At 41.8% G+C, this 22,322-nt stretch overlaps 1 protein-coding gene across 2 annotated transcripts in view; it reads right to left on the bottom strand.

Annotated features, from left to right (window-relative positions):
* Positions 1 to 22,322, bottom strand: part of ubxn7 (UBX domain protein 7) — a 119,289-nt gene that overhangs the window by 40,877 nt on the left and 56,090 nt on the right. For both annotated transcript variants that reach the window (XM_069896369.1, XM_069896370.1), the window contains exon 8: positions 141 to 268. In XM_069896369.1, coding sequence (XP_069752470.1) covers positions 141 to 268 — 128 coding nt within the window. The remainder of the gene's footprint in view (positions 1 to 140; positions 269 to 22,322) is intronic.

The raw sequence follows: 22,322 nt of genomic DNA on the forward strand, positions 1-22,322 counted from the left end.
GAGCTGGCATTCTTTTTCTCTCTCTCTGAAACATTTAGTTTTGCTCATTCCTGCCCCATGTCCAATATCAGGATGCTCACTGAATGCATTATCTTTGGCACGTGGACACCCAGGTAACACACACAATTTAGCACACTTACTGATCGCAGCCGTTTCTTTGGTGGGCTACAGGAGAGTCCATCTAACAGCCCGTGCTCTGTTAAAAATCCCGTCACCTGCTCCAGGAACGAATTCACGTCCAAGTTACGCCATTCAACTAATTTTTGACCTAAAGTGTTAGGGTGGGGAGGGGAGAGGAGTTAATGAAAGGCAAATTCAAATATTTATTTCTCAAACTTTACAAACAGTGGCATTGCTGGTGGAGCCACTGTCTCACACTGCCACAAACTTGTCTTCAATCCTGACTTTCCTGCGACTAGTTGTTTCCCCTATGTGCGTTGGTTTTCCGCCACATCCCATAGACTTGGTATAGTTGCTTAATTGCAGTAAATTGGCAAATGTGTAGGTGTGTACTAGTATCTGGGGGCTGGGGGAAAGGGGGGCAGGGGTGGTGTTGATGACAATGTGGACAATATAAAAAAGGATTGATGTAGGATTAATGTAAATGGGTGGTTGAATGTTGGGCCAAAGGGTTTCCTTCTGCCCTCACTCTTGGACTCAGACAATATTATACAATAGATGGATGAGGATTCATTACTAGACAATAGAAATGTTTAGATTTTCAAAATGCATCTTGTCAAAAATTGAAAACACTAACTTTTCACCATGAATATGTTTAGTTGGGATACTCATCACTCTTTATTTACCTCCCGCAGATAATAAAAGACATCCATGTATTTATAAGATAGCCACTTAAATTATAGGAACCTTCTTAAATTTCCCTTTGAGAAATATTAAATATTAACCAGTGTTTAAAAACAAAGTAGGAGAAAGCCACATAGTGTCTCACATCTGTTTAGCCATGGAACAGGATCAGGGCTAATCTTCTGTCACAGCAACACTTTCCTGCACTGTCCTTGACCCTCAATGCTCTTTAGGCAATAGAGAGAGTGGGGGACACTAAGTTCTTTGGCGACCATTTAAAGGACGCCCAATCCTGGACCAACAGCACCTCCCTATCAGTCAAGAAGGTGAAGCAGTGGCTACACTTCCTAAGGAGAGCAAGGCTACTAGCCACCATCCTAACAACATTCTACAGGAGCACAATGGAGAGGGCCCTGGCCCGCTGCATCATAGTCTGTGTTGGTAGCTGCAAAACAGGTCAGTACAAAGGGTGATTAAAACTACTGAGAAGGTCACTGGCATCTCTCTTCTCTCTATCAACGATATCTACAAGGAGCAGTGCTTAAAAAAGGCTGAGAATCATCGAGGGCCCTTGCCATCCAGCCTGCAGTAACTTTGGGACACTACCTTCAAGGAAGAGGTGTAGGAACATAAAAAACAGGACTGCCAGGCTGGAAAACAGCTTATTTCCACAGACAGTGAGATGGCTGAACAATTCTACAAACCTGTAATTTTTATTTGTAATTATTTTGGACCACCATATATGGCATTTGTGTGTAAGGTGCACCGTGTGTCTGTGTTTGTGCACTATGGCCTAGAGATGCGCTGTTTCGTTGGGTTGTATGTATATGTACAATCAGATGACAATAAATTTGAACATACATAAATCAATTAACCTCTTTTGTTAAATATAACCAGCATTTGAACATTTGTAGCTCTGGTTAATTAAAAGTACCAAAGGTTCACCATTCTCTGGCTGAAAATATTTGACAGTGACTCTGACTTCCAGATCAGATTTATTGTGAGAGTACATACAGACAATCACATACAACCCGGAGATTCATTTTCAAGCAGGTGAGGTAGAATTACCACGTATCGGCTGTGTAAAAAAACCCAACTCAATGCACACGTAAACAAATAAAGAAATGTAAATAAACTGGGTGCAATAACAGAAAAAAAATCAATAAAGTCAAAAGTAAAAGTTCTTAAATAAATCCATGATTGAGTTTGTTGTTGATAATGGGGGAGGGGTAGCAACTGTTCCAGAACCTGGTGGTACGAGTTTTGTGGTACCTATACCTCTTTCCTGATGGGAACAGTGAAAACAAAGCGTGTGCTGGTGGTGAGGGTCTTTGATCATTCCTGCTGCTCTCCGACAGCAACATTCCCTGTAGATGTTATCATTGGTAGGGAGAATTTTACCAGCGATGTCCTAGGCTGCGTCCATTATTTTTCACAGGGTTTTTTTGCTTGGGGGTATTAGTGTCCCCATACCAGACTGTGATGCAGCCAGTCAGCATGCTTTCCACTACATATCTGGAGAAATTTGCTGAGGTTTCCAATATCATCCCAAACCTCTGCAAACTCCTGAGGAAGTAGAAGCACTGACTTACTTTCTTCATGATGCCATTGGTAGGTTGGGTCCAGGAAAGATCCTGTGATAGTGACTCCCAAGAACTTAAATTTGCTTACCATTTCCACCTCTGATTTCACCCCCCACCCCCCCACCCCACCCACAATGATCTCTGGTTTCCCTTCCTTTCATTTAAATTTTTAAAAAATTTGTTTTGGTGACAATGTTGTTGTCAACAAGGTTGTTGTTGGCGCACCATTCAGCCAAGTTTTCAATCTCCCTCCACTATGCTGGCTCATCACCCTTTTTTATACACCAACTACCGTGGTATTGTCAGAGAACTTGTAGATGGTGTTGATGTTGTACCGAGCCACAGTCGTTGGTGTAAAGTGACAAAAGCAGGGGTCTAAGAACACAGCCCTGTGGTACTCTGGTACTGATGGGAGATTGTGGAGGAGATGTTCTTACCAATCATTGCTGATTGTGGTAAGGAGATAAGGAAATCCAGGATCAATTACACAGTGGGGTGTTGAGTCCCAAGTCTTACGAGTTTGCTGAATTTTGAGGGGCTAATGGTGTTAAATGCTAAAAAGTAGCAAATAAAGAACACCAGATATATACATCTTTGCTGTCCTAATGTTCCAGGGCTTTGTGTAGAGCCAGTGAGATGGCATCCGCCATAGACCTGCTGCTACAATAGGCGAATTGGAACATATCCCTGTTGCTGCTCATACAGGAGCTGATATGTTTCAACACCAGCCTCTCAAAACACTTCATCATTGTTGATGCGAGTCCTTCTGGTCAATAGTCATTTAGAGAGGTTACCACAATCTTCTTGAGCACCAGTGCAATAGATGCCCATTTGAAACAGGTGGGCAACACGCCCTGCCAATGTAAGATGTTGAAGATATCCATGAAAACGTTGGCAAGTTGGCCAGCACAGGTTTTTGATACATGGTTAGGGACTCTATCTGGGCCAGAGGTTTTCTCAGATTCCCTCTCTTGAAGGCAGTCCATATGTCATCCTGGGTTACAGAGAGGAGAGGATCATCAGTGGTAGTTCTTCCTTGTTCTTATGGTTGAATCGGGTGTAGAAGGCATTGAGATCATCTGGGAGAGAAGCTTTGCCATGCCATCTCCTCCTACACCAGATTTGGATTTGTAGCAGGTTATGTCATTTAGACCTTGCCTTAGTTGTTGAGTATTCGTCATCCAGAAACTCCACTTCACCTGGGAGATGGCTTTCCAAAAATTATACTTGCTACTTCTGCAGTGATCTTGATCTCCCAGATTTAAATACCTGTGATCTGGCTCAGCATGTGGCAGATTTCATTGTGATTGGGGAAAACCCTGAAACACTCGCCTACAGATGTTTTAATAAAGTCCATGACAGCCCTAGCGTTATCATTCAGATCTTCAGCAGAGTCCTTGAACACCGTTGGGGTGGGCCATCATCTCTTTTTACTGACCACATCATGCTGCTTCACAAGCGGCTGTTTCGGCATCAAGAGAGATATTAACTCTGGTGAGAATCACTGATGAAAACTCTCAGAGTAGATTGAAGGGTCTACATTTAATCGAGATTTGCTGTCAGGCAGTAGAGCAGCTCAGCTGGGGAAAACACCATTCCTTAAATTGCCCTATCAAACTCCTTAAGAATTTTGCACATTTCAGTGAAATTATTTCTCACCCACAGGTCCTCCAACTTCATTCACTGGTCCCAATGTGGCCTCTTCTACATCAATGAAAACAAGAGCAGATGAGGCAACCAGTTTGCAAAGGACCAGGTGCTGCCTCAGATGGTTATCCCAACCTCCCAATGGTTTGCCTTTTGAACTCCCTTCCCCATACCAACATTCAGACCTAGGCTTCACTACCAAGGCAAGTCTTCAACCTAATAGTGTGAACATTGAAATGTGCAATTTCAGGTAATCTTTACCTCCCACATTCCCATTTCTCCCTCTCCTCCTGATCCACCCTGGGCCTTCCATTTTTATTCCCTTTCCTCATATATCCTGTTTCTCAAAAATAACTCATTTTTGTCCTCTTCCCCCTTCTATTCCCACTTCACCAAATGTATCTTCTACCCCATCCGGGTCTACCTGCCTCTATCAAATGGTTCTCATTCTCACCTTTATTACATATCAGATTCTAGCATTAGCAGCTTCCCACACTCCAGCAGCTCTCTTTACCTTGATACTCCTCTCACCCCTCCTGGCCCAGTGACCTTTTTTCATTTTTTCCTTGTCTGCTTTCATCTATCATCTTGCTGTCTGCTTCCACCTATCATCCATGAATCTTGCCCGTTCACTTAACCTTTCTATTCTAATGTGAACTCTTCCTTACAACGCCTATAAGGGCTCAAAATTTGAATCATCAACAAACTTGCATATATTACACTTGGTCCCTTTACACAGATCATTGATGCAAATTGTGAACAGTTTGAATCTTCGCAATGATTCCTGCTGAATCCCTCATTCCACCACTTAGTGTTCCTGGTAGTTCCTTTGATTGCATTACCAACGTCTTAAAAGAAGACAATGGAAACGATTTGGCAGGATCCAGGCATAACGGGATTCAAGGTGGGCCAAGTGGAGCACAAATTAACCCGTTTGCTGATTATGTGTTTGTGTATTTGACAGGACCTGGGGGGGGCAGGTGGGGTCATTGACCAGATTGAGGACTATACTGGAGGATTAGGGGAAGGTCTCTGGTTATAAGGTTAATCTGGATAAAAGATAAATTATGCCTTTGTCAGAAGGAGATTATAGACCCTATCAACAGGAAAGCCAATCAGTGTGGCCACAGGAAGGCATTAAATATACACACACACACACACACACACACACACACACACATTTATTTTTATATATATATCTTTCTTTGGCTTGGCTTCGCGGACGAAGATTTATGGAGGGAGTAAATGTCCACGTCAGCTGCAGGCTCGTTTGTGGCTGACAAGTCCGATGCGGGACAGGCAGACACGGTTGCAGCGGTTGCAGGGGAAAATTGGTTGGTTGGGATTGGGTGTTGGGTTTTCCCTCCTTTGTCTTTTGTCAGCGAGGTGGGCTCTGCGGTCTTCTTCAAAGGAGGTTGCTGCCCGCCAAACTGTGAGGCGCCAAGATGTACGGTTTGAGGCGATATCAGCCCACTGGCGGTGGTCAATGTGGCAGGCACCAAGAGATTTCTTTAGGCAGTCCTTGTACCTTTTCTTTGGTGCACCTCTGTCACGGTGGCCAGTGGAGAGCTCGCCATATAACACGATCTTGGGAAGGCGATGGTCCTCCATTCTGGAGACGTGACCCACCCAGCGCAGCTGGATCTTCAGCAGCGTGGACTCGATGCTGTCGACCTCTGCCATCTCGAGTACTTCAATGTTAGGGATGAAGTCGCTCCAATGAATGTTGAGGATGGAGCGGAGACAGCGTTGAAACTTTGCGTTCCACCAGCGTTGGTGATGCCGGTAGAGGACCCATGATTCGGAGCCGAACAGGAGTGTGGGTATGACAACGGCTCTGCATACGCTTATCTTTGTGAGGTTTTTCAGTTGGTTGTTTTTCCAGACTCTTTTGAGTAGTCTTCCAAAGGCGCTATTTGTCTTGGCGACTCTGTTGTCTATCTCGTTGTCGATCCTTGCATCTGATGAAATGGTGCATCCGAGATAGGTAAACTGGTTGACCGTTTTGAGTTTTGTGTGCCTGATGGAGATGTGGGGGGACTGGTAGCCATGGTGGGGAGCTGGCTGATGGAGGACCTCAGTTTTCTTCAGGCTGACTTCCAGGCCAAACATTTTGGCAGTTTCCGCAAAACAGGACGTCAAGCGCTGAAGAGCTGGCTCTCAATGGGCAACTAAAGCGGCATTGTCTGCAAAGAGTAGTTCACGGACAAGTTTCTCTTGTGTCTTGGTGTGAGCTTGCAGGCGCCTCAGATTGAAGAGACTGCCATCCGTGAATGTTTACTGGATGTAAGCAGCGTCTTCATTGTTGAGGTCTTTCATGGCTTGGTTCAGCATCATGCTGAAGAAGATTGAAAAGAGGGTTGGTGCGAGAACGCAGCGTTGCTTCTCGCCATTGTTAATGGAGAAGGGTTCAGAGAGCTCATTGCTGTATCTGACTCGACCTTGTTGGTTTTCGTGCAGTTGGATAACCATGTTGAGGAACTTTGGGGGGCATCCGATGCGCTCTAGTATTTGTCAAAGCCTTTTCCTGCTCACGGTGTCGAAGGCTTTAGTGAGGTCAACAAAGGTGATGTAGAGTCCTTTGTTTTGTTCTCTGCACTTTTCTTGGAGCTGTCTGAGGGCAAAGACCATGTCAGTAGTTCCTCTGTTTGCGCGAAAGCCGCACTGTGATTCTGGGAGAATATTCTCGGCGACACTAGGTATTAATCTATTTAGGAGAATCCTAGCAAAGATTTTGCCTTCAATGGAGAGCAGCATGATTCCCCTGTAGTTTGAGCAGTCTGATTTCTCGCCTTTGTTCTTGTACAGGGTGATGATGATGGCATCACGAAGGTCCTGAGGCAGTTTTCCTTGGTCCCAACAAAGCTTGAAAAACTCATGCAGTTTGACATGTAGAGTTTTGCCGCCAGCCTTCCAGACCTCTGGGGGGGATTCCATCCATACCTGCTGCTTTGCCACTTTTCAGTTGTTCAATTACCGTATATGTCTCATCCCGGGTGAGGACCTCATCCAGCCTTAGGGGCTGCTGAGGGAGCTGGAGCAGGGCGGAATCTTGGACTGAGCGGTTGGCACTGAAAAGAGATTGGAAGTGTTCTGACCATCGGTTGAGGATGGAGATCTTGTCGCTGAGGAGGACTTTGCCGTCAGAGCTGCACAGCGGGCTTTGGACTTGGGGTGAGGGGCCGTTTGCTCCAGAAGATCAAGCAGGACCTGGCTAGATGTAAAACTCAGATCATAATGTTGGTGGGCAGAATTAATTGTGTAAAAATGAAGGAGATGCCAAGACTACAATATTTTTTTCAAACATTGCCCACTTCGTTGCCCCAGTGCTTCTTTAAAATGCTCAATAGATGTGTCAGAAACTTTTTGTGGAATGGTAAAGTGTCTAGAGTCTCCATGGAAAAGTTGACATGGGGGTTTAAAACTGCCAGATTAAAAAATAATACTACTGGGCATTCCAGGCAAGGTTTGTTGTCTCATTTTTGAGGGAGGGTGTCTCCTTTTTTGTGCGCAAATTGGGTTACATGCAGTAGGAGAAAAGATAGCAGGAGAATTTATATACAAATGGGACGTCAAATTAGTTTAAAAAAACCAGATAACTCTATAATAAAATGTGATCCAGACATGGCAAAGATTAAATCAATGTTTTTGGTTAAGGGTGGGGTCATCTCCTAAAACACCCTAGACCCAGAACAATTTACTCTGGGCAATAAGATCCTGGACATCTGGTGCCAGAAGGTGATCAGGTGTATTGAAGAATGTTACCATCAAGAGCACCTCATGTCATTCGAGCAGTTGAGGACTAAATAGAAGTTATCGAATAGAACATTCTGCTTTCTGCAATTAAGATCTTTCCTAAGGAACAAACTGGGACCAACAATGACTCTGCCTTACTGTAGTGACATGGAGACTCTAATTCGAATGGGGATTGTGTGTAAATTTATCTTAGGATATATTCCATAATCCAAAGTAAAGGCCAGAAGCCGGGCTTACATCAGTCAAGGGAAAGATGGGAGTCAGACTTGGGCAGAACAAATGATGAACGATAGTGGGATGGTTTGTGTTTGAATAGCCTGACAGGAATTGTTAATGCCAGACACATGCTGGTACAATATAATTCTTGCATCAGTTATACCTCACACCAATAAAATTAGACAATTCAAGCCAGAAATTTCAGAAATGTGCCTTTGATGTGGTGTGGAGGTTGGAACCTTTGTCCACTCCAACTGGTTTTGTACAAGGATGAAATCCTTCTGGGAAGACCTGAGGGACACTGAAAAAAATTACAAAGTTGATTTTCCACAGGATCTGGAGTTGTGCCTTCTAGGGAACATTGGGGATGTAGAATTTAGACTATCCAAACACACAATTCAGTTTGTGAAGGTTGTCCTATCAGAAGCCAGGAAGCGTATAGTGGTTATGTGGAAGTCCGATTCGCACGAGGGTATATGGAAATAGAGTGTTGCATTCCCCTGAGGAAAATCACCTAAAATTTATAGAAGACATATGACACATTGGTTCAAGTGTGGCAACCATATCTGAGGCACATAGGTGCACAAATATAATTCACACTCCCCCTCCCACCCCCACACTGAATAAGAGAAAAGAAAAATCCATCCCAGTGGGTAAAGGATTAAGAGTATGAAATGGGGAATGTGGCACAGATGATGTGTGCTTTTACCCCTACCTATTTTTTTATTTAACATCCAAATTTTTTATTTAACATCTGAGGTCCTCCAGCTTCAAGAAGGATTGTTGTCTGTCAGTATTTAGGTGGTTTTTGCATGTCTGTATTTTTATATTTAGTATTTGTATAATTTAAGGGATATGGAGGGGAGGGTGTAAGGAGGGGGAAATAAGGACTCTGTAAATCATATTACATGTAAAGAAAATGTAATATTTTGTTTATTGGATTTGCATGATTCTTTGGAAAAACAAATATAAATTATTCAAAAACAAAAGGGAAACATTTAATGCTCAGTTCTAATTTTACACGTGGCTTGTTTGCCCATGTTTGCAATTTGCTATCCTTGTTCACAGTCAGAATTTCCTTTCACCTGATGCTCATGAATCAGTATATTTCTGCGCATTGCAATTCTACTTACTTATCATTTCCTCCATTTTGTTGTGCCCTCCCTATATTAAATTAGTTCACCACTCACCTAAATTTGGCACCCAATGCATTCTCATTGTTGCAAATAACTCCCATTTCCTTTGACACAAATAAGAAGCTACTTTTGAGCAGTGAGCCAATCACCAAATTCTGGATCCATTGAGTCCACACTAGGAACATTTACAAGATTTTTAAAAAATGAGATGGTGGAAGAAACCAAGTCTCTTACATTATCTGGCTATAGATCCAAGGACATTAGCTTGTCCTATCATAGGAGCCAAGAATTCTAAACATGGATAACAAGAGGGAATCCAAGAAAAACACCCGAACCGGATGGAGTACTCGGCCGAGTACTCAAAACCTATGCTGACCAACTTGCCAATGGTTCATGGTTATCTTCAACATCTCACTCCGACAAGGCATGGTACCCACCTGTCTCAAAACAGGCCTCAAGCATAATGGTGCCCAAAAAGAGTGTGGCAACCTGCTTAAATGACAACCAAGCAGTGGAACTCTCATCCACAATGATGAAATATTTTGAGAGGCTGGTGTTGAACCACATCAGCTCCTATCAAAGAAGCAAGATGGATCCATTCCAAAATGTTTACTGCAGCAACAGGTCTACAGCAGATACCATCTCACCAGTTCTAAACAAAGTCCAGGCACACATAGACAGCAAAGACACATACCTCAGGATGCTCTTTATCGACTACAATTTGGCATTCAACACCATCATCCCCTCAAAACTGTCCAGCAAACTTCAAGACATCAGTGCCTCGACTTTTTCAGGAGTTTGCAAAGGTTTGGTATGACATCAAAAACCATGGCCAACTTCTACAAAGGTGCCGTGGAGCGTATGCTGACTGGGTGCATCATGTCCTGGAATGGTGGCACCAGTACCGCTGAATGGTAGTACATCACAACTAAAACTCTCCCCAATATCGAGACAATCTACATGGAACACTGCTGATGGAGAGCAGTAGCAATGGTCAAGGATCCACACCACCCAGGGCATGCTCTGAATTCACTGCTGCATTAGAAAAGAGGCGTAAGTTCCACAAGACTCATACCACCAGTTTCAGCAACAATTACGACCCCTCCACCATCAGACTCCTGACCAATCAACTCAAAGACTCATTTAAGGACTCTTACTCTACATGTTATTCATCACAGAATAATTTTTTTTTCTGTCTTGCAGTTTGTTTAGAGTTCTCTCTTTTGTACACACATCTTTTCTCGAGTACTTTTTGCACTACTGAGAAGTAGAAATTCTGCCTGGCCCACAGGGAAAAGAATCTCCAAAAGGGTTGTTTGTGAAATCTGATCTTTGAATCTGGAATTAAATTTGAAAAAAAGATGTAATGGAAACAATGAAGCTACTGGACTAACATAAACACCCACTAGATTCTTCAGTGAAGAGGTAAGAAATTTGTTTGATTTCAGAGAGGCTCCAGACTCTAAGCACTAGTAGATTTCTAACAGCTGTTTGGAAAGGCTGTTGGAAGGTCCTAAGGTCTATATTAAAAAGGAATAACCCTTACAACCACAGGACAATGAACGAGGCAGCAAATTCAGAAACAGAAAATATAGTCCGGGCACCCAAATTGTGGGAGTCCTTTCAGCAGAACTTAGCCGCTCCCATCACCTTCTCACGAACAATTAAAGATGGGATTTTAAGTCTGGCAGTCCAGGAAATCCACATTCCAAAATAAAAACAAAGTTAATAATTACAGGCAATCAACCAGGAAGTGACTCTTAAAGAGAAACAAACAACAAGGAAATTGCCCTCAAAGTTTTCTGAAACAGTGCTTTTTAAAAAAAATGATAACTTGGTCAGCACACTTTTGCAATTGTGGAAGAATTCTGGTTAATATTATTATGGGCCCAAAGGACCCATAAACCTAGCAGTCATAGATATTCACCAAAACAAATGGTTACTTAAACAAAAGTTGCTTTTAATTATCTTTAAACACGAAAATAGAATCAAACTTTATCTATATTGACTTTTTGAACCTAACAACTCTCTTCTAATTCTAAGCGCACGTGTATGTAATGTGTGTGTGTAAGTTCAGAAAAGTTCTTTGGTTCACACTCCTCATTCCTCCAAGTTCACTGGTTGCAGGCAATTCTTATATTGTGCACAGAATTTAACATTTATAAAGTTCACCAGGCTTTGGTGCTTGAAAGGTAAATTGTTACCACTTAGGAAGGTTCTTGTCGAATTTTAGAGAGAGATTTCTTGTTCCAGGACATCCACAACTGATTTACTTCCATCAGCCACTTCAGTGTCTTGCTGACGAAACTTGTCCCTTCAGGGTTCTCCAGATGATAACCTCTTTCTTTCAGGTCACCACAGAGTTCCTTTTTATTTCTCTTATTTCAAGTGAAACATTAGACAGCCAGTCCTCTTCTCTTGCATGACCCACAAGGGCTTTGACCAGGCTGAACCAAGAACTCACAACCCATCTTCCAAATGGGGCTTTCCACAAGCTTGCCAGCTTGTCCTGTTCCAGTCCCAGCTGCTGTTGCTGGCTGTAACACTGTAGAAGTGATCTCTGTGTGTCTTTCTCACTCTCACAGAGAGAAAGCCTGTTTGACTCTCTCTGCTTGCAAAACCACATGACCCTCCTAGAACAGCTCCAATCTCTTTCATCAGTTGCCTTTTTGTAAACAACAATCCATTAGTGAAATCTCTTGAGCACTCTCCAAAGCTCTTGCAAAGGCTAGCATTAGAAAAGCTCCAGTTTTTCAAATAAGATCTATTTTAAAGTGTTTGTATGTAACCTTCTCTAACAAACCTTTCCCAATTTTTCTCCCAAAAACATATCTATATACTCTGTCACAATATTAATGTTGTAGAAATTTGGAGGTGATGTTTGACCCAGTGTTAATTAAAAGGACTTCAGCAAATTAGCTCTCATTGTTAAATGAATGCTGTGCATCTTAGCACTAAAAGGTAAAAAAACACTTTGCTGGGGAAATTCAGCAGGTCAAACAGTGTACTTTATATAGCAAAGATAAAGACACATAACCAATGTTTCAGGGTTGAGCCCTTCATCAAGGTATGACAAGATGTCATCTTAAAACTAAGCCCTGATTACTGGGAATGGCAATCTGCACAGTACTGCTTATATAAATCCCAATAAGGGAAACAAACTTCCCACAGAAGCAGAAATATACATACATTAGCAATCCAACTCAATTGACATCATCGCTGAAACCACTGTTGTTGACCGAATAACTGGAAGTGAGTCAGAATACAGGGTGGAGAATGTGGTTGGTTGGAGGTCAAGTGATGAGGAGGGAACAGTATGACATCGACCCCAAGAGCTCCCGGACCAAAAAAGCCAAAAATTGTTTTTAAAAAAGTACAAATACTAAAAATAGTAAGAATAGATAAATAAAGATTCCTACCCAGCAAAAATGGGGAGGAAAAACACCAGTCAAATAAATGAAGCCAGTAAGGTAGGAGCAGCCGCCAGCACCTGATCCAGCCTGCCTCATGACGGTGATGCCGATTCCAGGCCCGAAGTCTCAGGAGTCCCAATGACGAAAGAACAACCTGCAGAATGTGGCCAGCATTTGCCTGAGAGGGCAACAAGAGGTGATACTGACCCAGGGAGGAGAGGTGACGCAGTTTCCAATCGGTCGTCAGGAGGCGAAGGGTCTGCAGAGAGGTCCGAGCCTCAGAAGGTGTGTGACACCCCTTCTCCCCCCCCCAAGGACAGCGAGAAAAAAGCACCTGGGAGTGGAGCGCGACTAGTGATAGGAGCAGCTTGCGCAAGGGCTTGGGAGATCTCGATTCCAGAAGTTAATCCAATAAGGAGGGAAGTGATGAGGAGGTCATCAGCGGCGGCAGGAGGAGAGAGCAAGGAAACTTCAGGAGGCATGAGAGAGGCAAGATGGCATCAGCAAGAGGAGGAGAGGGCACAGAGCCATCATTACATGACATCATAAAAGCCACGGAAAGGATGGAGGATAGATTGGCCAAAAATTTAAGCTATAAAAAAGGGGAACTTTATAATAAAATGGATTGATGGGAAAATGCCCTAATTAAGCTGACTGGAAGTGTGACTGAAGTGGAGGAAAGAACTGGGGATAATGAAGACAGAATAAATAAATTGGAGAGGGAAGTTACCCATTGGGGGCAGAAAGGGAACGTCTCTAGCAGAAAATTGATACTATGGAGAATCATAGCCGGAGGAACATGATAAAAATTGTGGGGTCGAAGGAAGGGAGTTTTTTCAACATTGGCCACCAGAGGTTTTGGGAAGGGAGAAACTGGGAGAATTAGTTGAGGTGGAAAGGGCCTTTGATCCTTCTTCAGGCGCCTGGGCCCCAGTCAAAGGCCACCCTCAGTACTACTGAAGCTCCTACATCACCAGGACCAAGAGAACATTTTAGGTGCAGCAGCTGTCGGGGTGAAAGAAAGGGCGGGTGGGAGGGGTGAAGATGGAGCTGGAAGAGAACCAGATATAAATGTGGCCCTCCTAAAACAAAGAAAGGAATTTGAGTGAATGAAAGGAATGGCTAAATAGAAAGAGTATGAACATGTCCTCAGATACCCAGCAATTCTAAAAAAAAATTAATGCTGGGGTGGGTGGTGGAAGAAAGGTCCTGTCAGAGGTCAAAGAGGCCCAACAGTTTGTAAAACAGTTGCCGGTTTGTAAGGAATAGTGCCAAATGGGTAATGACAATGCTTTGTTGTATGTACTTTAAATAATGGCTATAAGATAATAATAACAATAATTGCAGGTTTAAATGTTTATTTCATAAATAAATTTGTGGGAGAATTTGTTAAAGGGAAAATGTTGCGGGGGGGTGAGGGTGGAGTGGTGTGGGAGGTAGATGGGTGCAAAGTGCATAGCCTGCGGTGAGGAGTGGGATGGTGATGATGCTGAGGGGAAGGAAAAATTAAAGAGTCAGATATGGATGGGGGATATATGTGAATTGATAGTTTGTTTTCGTATTTTATGCTGTTCTTTTTTCTTTTTTGTCTCTTTCATTATTTTTCCTTTCTAGAATTTGTTGCTGACTCTGTGGACTGGAGTGCCTGCCTGAAGGAAAAGGATTGGGTAGACACTGAACATGAGGCAGTCGGAGACTTAGGAAGAATCTCTGGGGCAATGGTCAATAATATCAAATATATGTGTTAACGTAAATGTCTGAGCAGGTAGGTGAAGAGGAAAAGAGCACACAAAGAAAACTGGGGCAAATCTGATCTTCCTCCAGGAAGCACATTTAACAAAGCGAAAACATCAAAAGTTAAAAAGGGGATGGGTTCTAGGGCAAGGGGTGTAGCAATCTTGATTGGAAAAAGAGTTCCAGTGAGAGTGGAAAGCATGGTCACAGATAGAGCAGGGAGATCTGTAATGGTGCACTGTCAGATACATTCAGAATCCTGGACCCTGGTGAATGTATATGCTCTCAATCTTGAAAGTGGTAGATGAGGAGTGACGTGATGGAGTAGTGGCCAGTAGGAGAATACCAGCCCTCTCCAGAAAAGAAGAAATAAAGTGAAGAAAATACAAAGTTCAAGAAACACAAAACATAACAAATAAAAGATAAAGTTGTGGAGAAAAGAAAGAAAATGGCACCCAAGAAGGAAAAAGTAAAAACAAAGGGAAAAAAAAGAAGAAAAGATGCTGGAAGAGGAAGGAGAAGGCCTTACCTGCATGAAGAAACAGGGAGCCATCATGGAGAAGAGAGCCCGTTCCCCAAGGTTGGCGACGACCCCACAGAGTCGCGATCTCCTGACTGCTGGACTGCAAAAATGGCTCTCTGAGCCAAACAAAAGTGCGCAACTACGCTCACTAAGTAAAAAGAGATCACCGACGGGAGGGGGGCCCAGCTGAGGAGCAAGCAAACACAGCGTGACCAGCTGAGGGATTCCCGACACCAAGGCTCTCAGATGGAAGAAGAGGAAAGCAACAGTAAAGGGAGTGATAGGAAAGAAGAACAGCAACAGGAGGCCCAACAGATGACTAGCCCAGAACATGAGGACCAACTGCAAGAAGCCAAGCAAGAAGAAGCCCAGCAAAGTGAGGCAAGCAACTCAACAAGTCAGAAGAGACACAGATACAAGGAAGTGAAGTAAAAGACACAAACACAGGTGCAGACACAGAAGAAGAGGGAGAAAAAGACCAAGCTCTGTACAGAGTTTGATGGATGGACAGAATATAGATTCAAAAAAATTTTCAAGAACAAATGAGAGCATTAAAAGAATGGTTGATATTAGAATTTAATGAAATGAAAAGAAAATTGAAAAGTACAGAAGAAAAAGTGAATAGAATAGAGCCAGTCATGACAGAAATAGGGAAAAGATTAGAAAATGTGGAAGAACGAGAAACTGCTGTAGAAATGGAAGTGAATGACTTAAGAAGAAAATTGGAAGAGAGTGACAAAAAAGTTAAAGAGTCACAAGAGTTGTTAGCTCAGAAGATGGATATAATGGAAAACTGCGCTGGGTAGGTCACGTCTCCAGAATGGAGGACCATCGCCTTCCCAAGATCATGTTATATGGCGAGCTCTCCACTGCCCATCGTGTCAGAGGTGCACCAAAGAAGAGGTACAAGGACTGTCTAAAGAAATCTCTTGGTGCCTGCAACATTGACCACCGCCAGTGGGCTGATATCGCCTCCAACCGTGCATCTTGGCGCCTCACAGTTCGGCGGGCAGCAACCTCCTTTGAAGAAGACCGCAGAGCCCACCTCACTGACAAAAGACAAAGGAGGAAAAACCCAACACCCAACCCCAACCAACAAATTTTCCCCTGCAACCGCTGCAACCGTGCCTGCCTGTCCCGCATCGGACTTGTCAGCCACAAACGAGCCTGCAGCTGACGTTGACATTTACCCCTCCATAAATCTTCGTCCGCGAAGCCAAGCCAAAGAAATAGTAGGCGAAACAACATAAAGATAGTGGGCCTAAAGGAAGATGAAGAAAGCACAAATATGAAAGGATTTATAAAAGAATGGATCCCAAAGGTCCTGGGAATGCCAGAAATACAGGAAGAAATGGAAATAGAAAGGGCAGACAGAAGACTAGCTCCGAAACCACAGACACAGCAAAAACCAAGATCCATTTTAGTAAAATTTCTGAGATACACAACAAGAGAAAATATACTGGAGAGAGCAAGGAATAAAATTAGAGAAGACAAAAAAACCATTGGAATAAAAGGGTCAAAAAATATTTTTTTACCCAGACATAAGTTTTGAACTTTAAAGAAGAGGAAGGAGTTTAATACAGCAAAATTGATCTTCTGGTAAAAAGGTTATAAATTTATATCCAGCTGTGCTTAAAATATTTATCCCAGGGGAGCAAAACAGACTGTTCTCGGATCCGGAGGAAGCACGAGAATTTGCAGAACGCCTGCAGGAGAGAAGGAGAGATGAAGAGATGTAACAAGAATGAAGAACGATGACAAAGTACATATAAGAATGTAAAAATAATGTATAAGTAAGAACTAAAGAAGGGAAAAAAAGGGAAGAAAGGATGTAAGGGGGGAAAAAAAGAGGGTGAGCTTTGTTATATGTGAAGATAAAAGTCTTTTCTGGAGGGGGTTGGGTGGGAGAGAATAACTGTCACTGCGAAATCAGTTGACGCTTGCGAGCGGGTTTGCAATCCAAATGGAGAGGGGAGTTGTGGTTGTCTGGCAAGGGATAAGGGGCAACTCAGAGAGGGGGGGGGACATTTGGGGTTAAGGGAATTTTAGAAGTGGGAGTTGTTGAAGTCTTTTATGTTTTAAAAATGTTGTCGTACATTGAGTTCAAAAAGGGAAAAGAGAGATGAAAATGGGGGAAAGGGGGATGGTGGTGGTGAGGAAGTGGAAATGAGGTGTAAACAGGATATGAGATGGCCATGTTGAACTATATGACTATAAATATTAATGGAATGCATTACCAAAGTAAACGAAAAAGGCTATTAAATTTCCTGAAAAAAGAAAAAATAGACATAGCATTTGTGCAGGAAACACATCTAACTGAAGTGGAACATAATAAATTAAGGAGAGACTGGGTAGGGCACATAGCGACAACATCATATAATTCAAAAGCCAGAGGTGTAGCTATATTAATTAATAAAAATGTACCAATCAAAATAGAGGAGGAAATAATAGATCCAACAGGGAGGTATGCAATGATAAAGTGTCAGATATATTCAGAATTCTGGAATTTGATCAATATATATGCACCTAATGAAGAGGATCAAAAGTTTATGCAAGATATTTTTTTGAAGATTGTAGATACGCAAGGGTTTTGATAGATGGGGATTTTAACCTTAATTTGGATCCAATGTTGGATAAAACTGGACAAAAGACTAGCAAAAAGAATAAAGTGGCCAAATTTATGGTTAAATCAATGCAGGAAATGAAACTTATGGATATATGGAGGAGGCAGCACCCAAGGGAGAAGCAATACACATATTATTCAAGTAGGCATAAAACATACTCAAGGATTGATATGTTTTTGTTGTCGGCCCATATTCAAGGGAGAGTTAGGAAAACTGAATATAAAGCCAGATTGCTATCTGATCATTCACCCCTGTTATTAGCAATAGAACTGGAGGACATCCCACCAAGAACATATAGATCTAGGCTAAACTCCATGCTACTTAAAAGGCAGGAATTTAGAGAATTTATTGAACGCCAAATTAAAATGTACTTTGAAATAAATACAGAATCAGTGAAAGACAAATTTATATTGTGGGATGCAATGAAAGCCTTCATTAGAGGGCAGATAATAAGTTATGTAACTAAGATGAAAAAGGACTACAATCGGGAAATAGAACAGTTGGAAAGGGAGATAGTAAGTACAGAAAAAGAACTAGCAACAAGGGACGATATAACAAAAAGAAGAGAATTGGCGGACAAAAAAATAAAATACGAAACATTACAAATGTATAAGGTGAAGAAGAACATAATGACAATGAAGCAAAAGTATCATGAGCTAGGAGAAAAAAAACACACAAAATATTAGCCTGGCAACCTTAAACAGAATAAGCTAAAAGAACTGTATTGGCATCAAGGAAAAAGGACAAACAAATTACATATAATCCAATGGAGATTAATGAAAACTTTAAGGAATTTTATGAACAATTATACCAAACTGAGAATGAGGGGAAAGATGATAAAACAAAATAGTTTTTAGCTAAAATTGAACTGCCAAAATTGCAAGAAGAGGAGCAAAGCAAGCTGATAAAACCATTTGAAATAGAAGTAGTACAGGATATATTAAAAAAGATGCCGAACAATAAAATGCCTGGAGAGGATGGACTCCCAATAGAATTCTATAAAACATTTAAAGAGGTATTAATTCCTCCTCTCCTGGAAGTAATGAACCAGATAGAAGAAAGAAGAAACACAAAACTTGCCAGATACATGTAAGACAGCAATAATTACAGCAATACCAAAGTCAGGGAAGGATCCACTAACACCAGCATCATATAGACCAATATCTCTACTTAATTCAGATTATATAATAACAAAATTATTAGCAAACAGATTGGCCGACTGTGTACCAAAAATAGTAAAACAAGATCAAACTAGGTTTGTTAAGAAAAGACGAACAGAGGATAATGTCAGTAAATTTATTAATTTAATTTATGCAGTTCAAGGAAATAAAATGCCAACAGTGGCTGTTGCTTTAGACGCAGAAAAAGCCTTTGACAGCGTAGAATGGAATTATCTATTCAAAGTATTAGAGGTTCAATCTACCAGAAAAATATATTAATTGGATTCTTTTTCTTTGGCTTGGCTTCGCGGACGAAGATTTATGGAGGGGGTAAAAGTCCACGTCAGCTGCAGGCTCGTTTGTGGCTGACAAGTCCGATGCGGGACAGGCAGACACGGTTGCAGCGGCTGCAGGGGAAAATTGGTTGGTTGGGGTTGGGTGTTGGGTTTTTCCTCCTTTGCCTTTTGTCAGTGAGGTGGGCTCTGCGGTCTTCTTCAAAGGAGGTTGCTGCCCGCCAAACTGTGAGGCGCCAAGATGCACGAATGAGGCGATATCAGCCCACTGGCGGTGGTCAATGTGGCAGGCACCAAGAGATTTCTTTAGGCAGTCCTTGTACCTTTTCTTTGGTGCACCTCTGTCACGGTGGCCAGTGGAGAGCTCGCCATATAACACGATCTTTGGAAGGCGATGGTCCTCCATTCTGGAGACGTGACCCATCCAGCGCAGCTGGATCTTCAGCAGCGTGGACTCGATGCTGTCGACCTCTGCCATCTCGAGTACTTCGACGTTAGGGATGAAAGCGCTCCAATGGATGTTGAGGATGGAGCGGAGACAACGCTGGTGGAAGCGTTCTAGGAGCGTTAGGTGATGCCGGTAGAGGACTCATGATTCGGAGCCGAACAGGAGTGTGGGTATGACAACGGCTCTGTATACGCTCATCTTTGTGAGGTTTTTCAGTTGGTTGTTTTTCCAGACTCTTTTGTGTAGTCTTCCAAAGGCGGTATTTGCCTTGGCGAGTCTGTTGTCTATCTCATTGTCGATCCTTGCATCTGATGAAATGGTGCAGCTGAGATAGGTAAACTGGTTGACCATTTTGAGTTTTGTGTGCCCGATGGAGATGTGGGGGGGCTGGTAGTCATGGTGGGGAGCTGACTGATGGAGGACCTCAGTTTTCTTCAGGCTGACTTCCAGGCCAAACATAATTGGATTTTTCTTTGGCTTGGCTTCGCGGATGAAGATTTATGGAGGGGGTAAAAAGTCCATGTCAGCTGCAGGCTCGTTTGTGGCTGACAAGTCCGGTGCGGGACAGGCAGACACGATTGCAGCGGTTGCAGGGGAAAATTGGTTGGTTGGGGTTGGGTGTTGGGTTTTTCCTCCTTTGCCTTTTGTCAGTGAGGTGGGCTCTGCGGTCTTCTTCAAAGGAGGTTGCTGCCCGCCAAACTGTGAGGCGCCAAGATGCACGGTTTGAGGCGTTATCAGCCCACTGGCGGTGGTCAATGTGGCAGGCACCAAGAGATTTCTTTAGGCAGTCCTTGTACCTTTTCTTTGGTGCACCTCTGTCACAGTGGCCAGTGGAGAGCTCGCCATATAACACGATCTTGGGAAGGCGATGGTCCTCCATTCTGGAGACGTGACCCATCCAGCGCAGATAATTGGATTAAAGCATTATATAATGGACCATTGGCAAAGGTGACAGTAAATGGATATGTATTCAACCAATTTAAATTAAGTAGGTCAACTAGGGATGTCCACTATCTCCATTACTGTTCGCTTTAGCAATAGAACCATTGTCAAAACTGATAAGAACAGAAAATAAAATAAAAGGAGGAGCATAAAATTAGTTTCTTTGCAGATGACATCATAGTATACTTAACAGAACCAGAAATAGAGATAAAAGAACTACATAAGAAGTTGAACGAATATGGAGAAATATCGGGGCACAAGATCAACGCAAATAAAAGTGAACCGATGTCAATGAGTAACGCAGATTATACAGAACTTAAAAAAGAATCACCATTTAAATGGCAATCACAAGCAATCCGATACCTAGGTATTAGATTAGATAATAATTTATCAGCCATTAATAAGGAAATTGCAGGAAGACTTAGAATATTGGAAAGAATTACCACTAACGTTGATAGGGAGGGTAAATTGCATTAAAATGAATGTCTTCTCAAGGATATAATACTTATTTTAATCGTTATCAATTCCCTTAACAGAGAAATTCTTTAATGAACTAAAGAGAATAATAAGGAAATTTTTATGGATGGGGGGAACCGAGGATAGCGTTAGATAAATTAACAGAGAGGTACAACCAAGGTGGTTTGCAGTTACCAAACTCTAAAAATTATTATAGAGCAGCACAATTAAGGTATTTATCAGATTTTTTATCAGACAAGGGAAAAACTAGATTGGACTAAGATAGAGCTAGATAAAATAGGGGAGAAGGTGCCGGAACATATACTTTATAAGTGGGATGAAAAGCTGGTGCAATATCAAAGCTCACCAGTACTGCATCATTTACTCAATATATGGAAGAAGATTCACTTAGAAAGGAAAAAAACAAATTACCAACTACCAAAATTATTATTGACGCAAAATCAGCTCATCCCTTTTACAGTAGATAACCTTTCCTTTAGATAATGGGAGAGAAAAGGAATTAAAAGAGTAGAAAATTGTTTTTTGGGAAATAATTTATTTACATTTGAACAAATGATGTACAAATATGGAATAACTTATGGTACAATGTTTGCAGACCATCAACTGAAAGCCTACTTAAAGGATAAATTGGGAAACAGACTGAGATTAACAGAAGGAAGGAGCTTTGAATATGTGATTACAGACACAATGATAATTAAAAGATTTATAACGAACATGTACATCAAGCTGCAAGATAAGGAAAACGATGAAATAAGCTATAAACCCAAACAAAAGTGGGAAAAAGATTTAAACATAAAGATATAAAATGAAACATGGGAAAAGTTATGTTCTGGAACTATGAAGAATATAATAAACACAAGGTTACGCATGATACAGTATAATTGGTTACACAGGTTATATATCACACCCCAAAAGTTAAAAAAAAAATGGGATCCAACATTATCAGATAGATGTTTTCGCTGTAAGAAGGAAATGGGAACAACAATACGTGCAATTTGGGCATGTGAGAAAGTAAAAAAGTTTTGGGAAGATCTAAATCAGTAACATACCAAAAAATCCAGAGATCTTTCTTCTAAGTAATATAAGAAATAAAGAATTAGGCCTCAAACTGGATGAAACGCAAAAAAGATTTATTATGATAGCCTTAGCTAGAGCAAAAAATTGTATAATGTCAACTTGGAAATCAGAAGAGAACCTGAGAGTACAGCAATGGTACATGGAAATGAATAAATGTATTCCATTGGAAAAAATAACATATAATTTAAAAAATAAAGACTAATTATTTGAACAAATTTGGGAACCGTACATGGAACATAACAGAGAGGGCTTTCCTCGGACCTCCAGCCCCTAAAATGATAAGAAGACAAAATGACTTGATCCAGTGTATAAAAGTAGATGACACAATTTTCTTGTTTATTTTCATTGTGTGATGACATTGTTTAATGATTTTATTGTATTGTATATGTTGAATGTTTAATGGGTTTGGAGGGGGAGGGAAGGTAAGGGGGGAAAAAAGGGAGAAATTGCCACTGTGGGAAATATTTGTATGTTTTTTGATTGATATGG

The sequence above is a fragment of the Narcine bancroftii genome, chromosome 9, assembly GCF_036971445.1.
Source record: "Narcine bancroftii isolate sNarBan1 chromosome 9, sNarBan1.hap1, whole genome shotgun sequence".
In the NCBI taxonomy this organism is placed as follows: Eukaryota; Metazoa; Chordata; class Chondrichthyes; order Torpediniformes; family Narcinidae; genus Narcine; species Narcine bancroftii.